General features: G+C 35.8%; 1 protein-coding gene across 1 annotated transcript; it reads left to right on the top strand.

The window, feature by feature from the left end:
• The first annotated feature begins 2090 nt into the window (after positions 1 to 2090).
• On the top strand, positions 2091 to 3795 carry LOC137242679 (BOS complex subunit TMEM147). Its single transcript, XM_067769940.1, has 4 exons — positions 2091 to 2323; positions 2422 to 2563; positions 3146 to 3367; positions 3428 to 3795. Exons 1-4 carry the CDS (start codon positions 2247 to 2249, stop codon positions 3674 to 3676), a joined length of 690 nt encoding a protein of 229 aa, XP_067626041.1. The 5' UTR covers positions 2091 to 2246; the 3' UTR covers positions 3677 to 3795.
• Positions 3796 to 4889: the final 1094 nt, after the last annotated feature.

A 4889-nucleotide genomic window follows, 5' to 3' on the forward strand; every position in this document is an offset into this window, starting at 1 on the left:
AGATATTGCGAGATAACTGAAATAGAAAATGCAGTGACTCAAGGTTGCTGTGGCCTGTGGAAGAGCTCATTTATTAGGATTTCAAAAATGTAGGACGATCCACGGATATGATCAACATTCGGCGTAGCCCGTGTAACATATTTTGAGCCATTGGATGTAGTTAACTGTATGAGTACTATGCCCTACACTGTACAACATTGAGCCAAGTCCTTCAAGACCACAATTAGTTCGGAGCGATTTGGAAGACCGGAGGAATCTTCACACCGTCGAATTCACAGTTCCACAACAGGCACTTCACTAGCCAAGACATGCATTCACTAATCCGAATTTTTGGTACCGAACGTGCATTTTATTTGTATTTACTAAAATAAAAAGAAGAAAATTTGATATTTGCTTTTTATATTTGACGTTTGAATTTAGGCTGAAAAGTATGCTGAAAAAAAGGTAAATTTTTTATATGTATTTAATTAGCGAGCTTTGCTCATATTGCTTTATACAATGGTTTTTATAATTGATATTAGAGAAAAATTGTAAGTTTACAAACGGCGATGGTTACTAGGACATGTTTCTGAATTTCACTCCTTCACCAGCTAGCTTTTCGGGAGCTGAGCGTTGAACTCGAATCTCCAACATTCATATCAGTGCAAGCCTTTTAGCTGCTAAGCCATATGAATGTCCCGTTGTTCGCTGTACAATTGGTCTCTAAGAGTTGCCTTTTTGTTTATATTCCTTTTGATCACCATGTAGGCACATACACTCTGTATGTAGTTTATTCCTAATGGTGTGGATATGATTTTTAGGCGCGCTTTTGAAAGCTTAGTAACATTTGTTCGGATTTTTACAGTATTTGTTTTTAATACTTCCGCTGTTACTATTATATCAATATGATCATATGTATTTAATTAGCGAGCTTTGCTCATATTGCTTTATATAATGGTTTTTGTAATTGATATTAGAGAAAAATTGTAAGTTTACAAACGGCGATGGTTACTAGGACATGTTTCTGAATTTCACTTCTTCATCAGCTAGCTTTTCGGGAGCTGAGCGTTGAACTCGAATCTCCAACATTCATATCAGTGCAAGCCTTTTAGCTGCTAAGCCATATGAATGTCCCGTTGTTCGCTGCACAATTGGTCTCTAAGAGTTGCCTTTTTGTTTATATCCCTTTTGATCACCATGTAGGCACATACACTCTGTATGTAGTTTATTCCTAATGGTGTGGGTAAGATTTTTAGGCGCGCTTTTGAAAGCTTAGTAACATTTGTTCGGATTTTTACAGTATTTGTTTTTAATACTTCCGCTGTTACTATTATATCAATATGATCATATGTATTTAATTAGCGAGCTTTGCTCATATTGCTTTATACAATGGTTTTGTAATTGATATTAGAGAAAAATTGTAAGTTTACAAACGGCGATGGTTACTAGGACATGTTTCTGAATTTCACTTCTTCGTCAGCTAGATTTTCGGGAGCTGAGCGTTGAACTCGAATCTCCAACATTCATATCAGTGCAAGCCTTTTAGCTGCTACATGGTGATCAAAAGGAATATAAACAAAAAGGCAACTCTTAGAGACCAATTGTACAGCGAACAACTGGACATTCATATGGCTTAGCAGCTAAAAGGCTTGCACTGATATGAATGTTGGAGATTCGAGTTCAATGCTCAGCTCCCGAAAATCTAGCTGATGAAGAAGTGAAATTCAGAAACATGTCCTAGTAACCATCGCCGTAGGTAAATTTTTTAGTTCGACTGCTTTACCGACATTTTCCAGTGTTTTAGGTTTTTTCTTAATTTAGGCAGCAATTTAGGCAAACTCGCAACCTAAATTAATGTATAACATTCAATCTACTTCGGTATACAAACTTAAACATTCCTTTTTATATCCATGTATACAAATTGCACATTCGCTTATTAAAAATAAATTGAAGCGATCGCTATAGCTACAAAAAATAGCTATAAAAATAGTTGCGCTTCAAAAATATCCATCACTATTCTCACTGATACTTCATAATCGCTGTATCGGCCATCACTAATGCAAGATATTGAAAAAGTCAGCCCATAACCGATAATTTATTGCAGTCGAACACCAACACTAAAGTGCTCTGCATTACCGTATTTACCTTCTCGAATTCGAAACTTCAGAATCACCTGAGGCCTGTGGTATTTTCTTCTGCATATATATAAGTATACTTATTAAATCAATTAATGACTGTAAACTAATTTTTAAGTTGTTGGGTCAAAAATGACTTTGTATCATTTTGGTAATTGTGTAGCACTGGTTTATGTGCCTTATTATCTTACATATAAATATTCTGGACTGTAAGTAATAAAATTGTGATGGTCTAAACCAGAATATAACTTAGATTAGTTAACATTCAATGCAAATGCACCTGAATTATTTTTACACCTTATTGTAGTTCCGAGTATGGAGCATTTTGGAAATGCATACAAGCCGGTGGCATTTACATTTTCACACAACTATGTAAAATGCTAGTGCTAGCGACTTTCTTCGACTCTGATACGCTCAATGACTCTGGTGAAGGTTTCAGTTTCTTTGCGGTGTGTACCTAGTATAAGATCTTCTTGGTAATAGTCTAGTTGAGGGGTCGACTGCTAATACGCTACCAAAAATATCGAGTGAGGTGTTAAAAGACGCGTATTAACCTCGAGAACAATAATCCGAAGGCGGAAAAGAAAAATAGTATCTGTCCGGATATATTTGCAGTTGAAGTTGGCGATTTCCATGTGGTTGTTGTTGTGTTTGTACCCACAAAAAAAACTGTGCATCACCGTGGCGGTAGCCACGGTTATACCACACACCCGGACTTGGCATGGCGTAGCCCAGGGTTATTTTTTATAAGCGCGGCCGAAGGCCGCCAACGCAGAAAGGTGTTCTGCGCAAAAATACTATGGATCCGACCCTCGGTTTCGAAGGTACCCGCGGGTCTTTTTTCGGTTTTTCGTTAATATCTTTTGAACGCGTTAACATTTTTTTTTCCGCCTTCGGATTATTAATACTGACGACGCGTCGTTTGACACCTCTCTCGATATTTTTGGTAGCGTATTAGCAGTCGACCACTCAACTAGACTATTACCATCTTCTTGAGTTAAAAAGTGATTGCTTTATTTTCCATTCTTTAGGATTTTCTTAAATGCAGCGTTAATGTTGCTGATCTACTTGGATTCGCTTTAATACTATCACGTATACCCGGCAAAGGGCATAACAAATTGATCACTACCGGCTTAGGCTGGGCAGCAGCAGAAGTTCTATTATCGCGAGGCATAATGCTTTGGGTGGGTGCACGTGGCACTGAATTTAGTTGGATTTATATTTTAAAATGTTTAGAATCGAATGTTTTATTGGTAAGTACCTCAAAGCACTAATAATAGGTCATGTTAATTTATTTTCTTTTTCCCATTAAGGTTCAACACATTACAACAGCTACGTTGATGTGGCTATTCTCACGACATGATCTTAACAGAACACTTAAACCTTTAGTAACAATTTTATTGGCGCTTACTATTTTCAAAGGCGTTTGGCTTGAAGGTCTATTGACGGTACTCACAATTGGTCCATGGTCAACTATTGCTGTTAAGGCATTCATTGCTTCCATTATGGGCTTTATGTCACTACATATTTATACTGGATTGGCACAGCAAATAGGTATTTAGGTTAATTAAAGGTATAAACTAATTTGTTTAATTTAGTAGATTTGTAATATATTTAAAGATTATATTTTGCGTAAAATTTATGTAGCGAAATGCATACACCTGTGGTGATACAAAACAAATTTGAATATCATGCTTTCCTTAAATGAGTAAGGAGAAGAACAAGAATAACTATAGAGAAGAGGGAAGGAGAAAGAGGAAGAGTGAGACGTAGATATAGAGATATACAGGCCTGTTCTGAATTCCGACTCGGAATGAAAAGTAAAACGACATTCAGGCCTGTTCTGGATTCCGATTCCGATCAATTTTTTCGGAATCGAAATGGATTGGTGTTCTCAATTTCGATTCCGACCAAAAATTGTCGGTTTGAAAAGTATTGCCTCTGAGCAGTCGGAATAAAAATTAATTGGCAGATTATACACAAATGTTGCGATATTTGTCTTTCAAATAATTTTTTTTTAAATTCTTCATTTTATTTGGAAGAGTTGTGTGTATTTTTTGTTTAAATTTGAGTTAAATTGGCATAATAAATCTTTCTTTAAAAACTTCTATCGATGCTGATCGAAATGAAGTCGACCTGTTCTGAATTCCGATCCAGCGCATTTTTACGATTCGCACGCACAATAGCACGTCTTCTTGCGTCTGCGCATCCAAAAACCATATCTGCAGGCATTTTTTAATTAAAATAAAATTTTATGATCATTGTAAATTTTACCAAGTAGCGCAACTAACAGCTGATCGTTGAAAATTCGCACATTCACACGCACAGTTCTCGACTCAGTTTCAAAACAAAACTTTAGATTATTTAATTCAAATTTTAAAGTGAGATAATCCTTACAAATTTATGTATACAGAATATATATGGCGTTTTTGTTGTTATTAAAACAATAGTTTTATTTATATTAAAGCTTTTATAATTTTTTTTTTCAACTTTGCAAAATCTCCGAACACCATTCCTTCATTATATGACATTCGACTGCCTAGTCCACTGCCTTCCACTCTATTCGCAACATAACCTCTACTTAAGCTGCCAAACTATATAGTAAACAATGTTTATGATACTTAAAACAAAGCACATAAACAAAAACAGCTGATTAAACTGGTTACCGAATCGGAATGAAAACGATTCGAAATCGACTTCGAATCGATTTTTTACAATCGGAATTGAGAACACCAAATAGAAACCGAGTCGAAATCAATGTCGTTTTACTTTTCA

This window comes from Eurosta solidaginis, chromosome 2 (genome assembly GCF_040869045.1).
Source record: "Eurosta solidaginis isolate ZX-2024a chromosome 2, ASM4086904v1, whole genome shotgun sequence".
NCBI lineage: Eukaryota > Metazoa > Arthropoda > Insecta > Diptera > Tephritidae > Eurosta > Eurosta solidaginis.

Coding starts and splice junctions, on each gene's coding strand:
- LOC137242679 (XM_067769940.1), top strand. CDS start 2,247: ATGACTTTGTATCATTTTGGTAATTGTGTAGCACTGGTTTATGTGCCT. Junction 2,324..2,421: donor ACATATAAATATTCTGGACT/GTAAGTAATAAA, acceptor ACCTTATTGTAG/TTCCGAGTATGGAGCATTTT. Junction 2,564..3,145: donor AAGGTTTCAGTTTCTTTGCG/GTGTGTACCTAG, acceptor TCCATTCTTTAG/GATTTTCTTAAATGCAGCGT.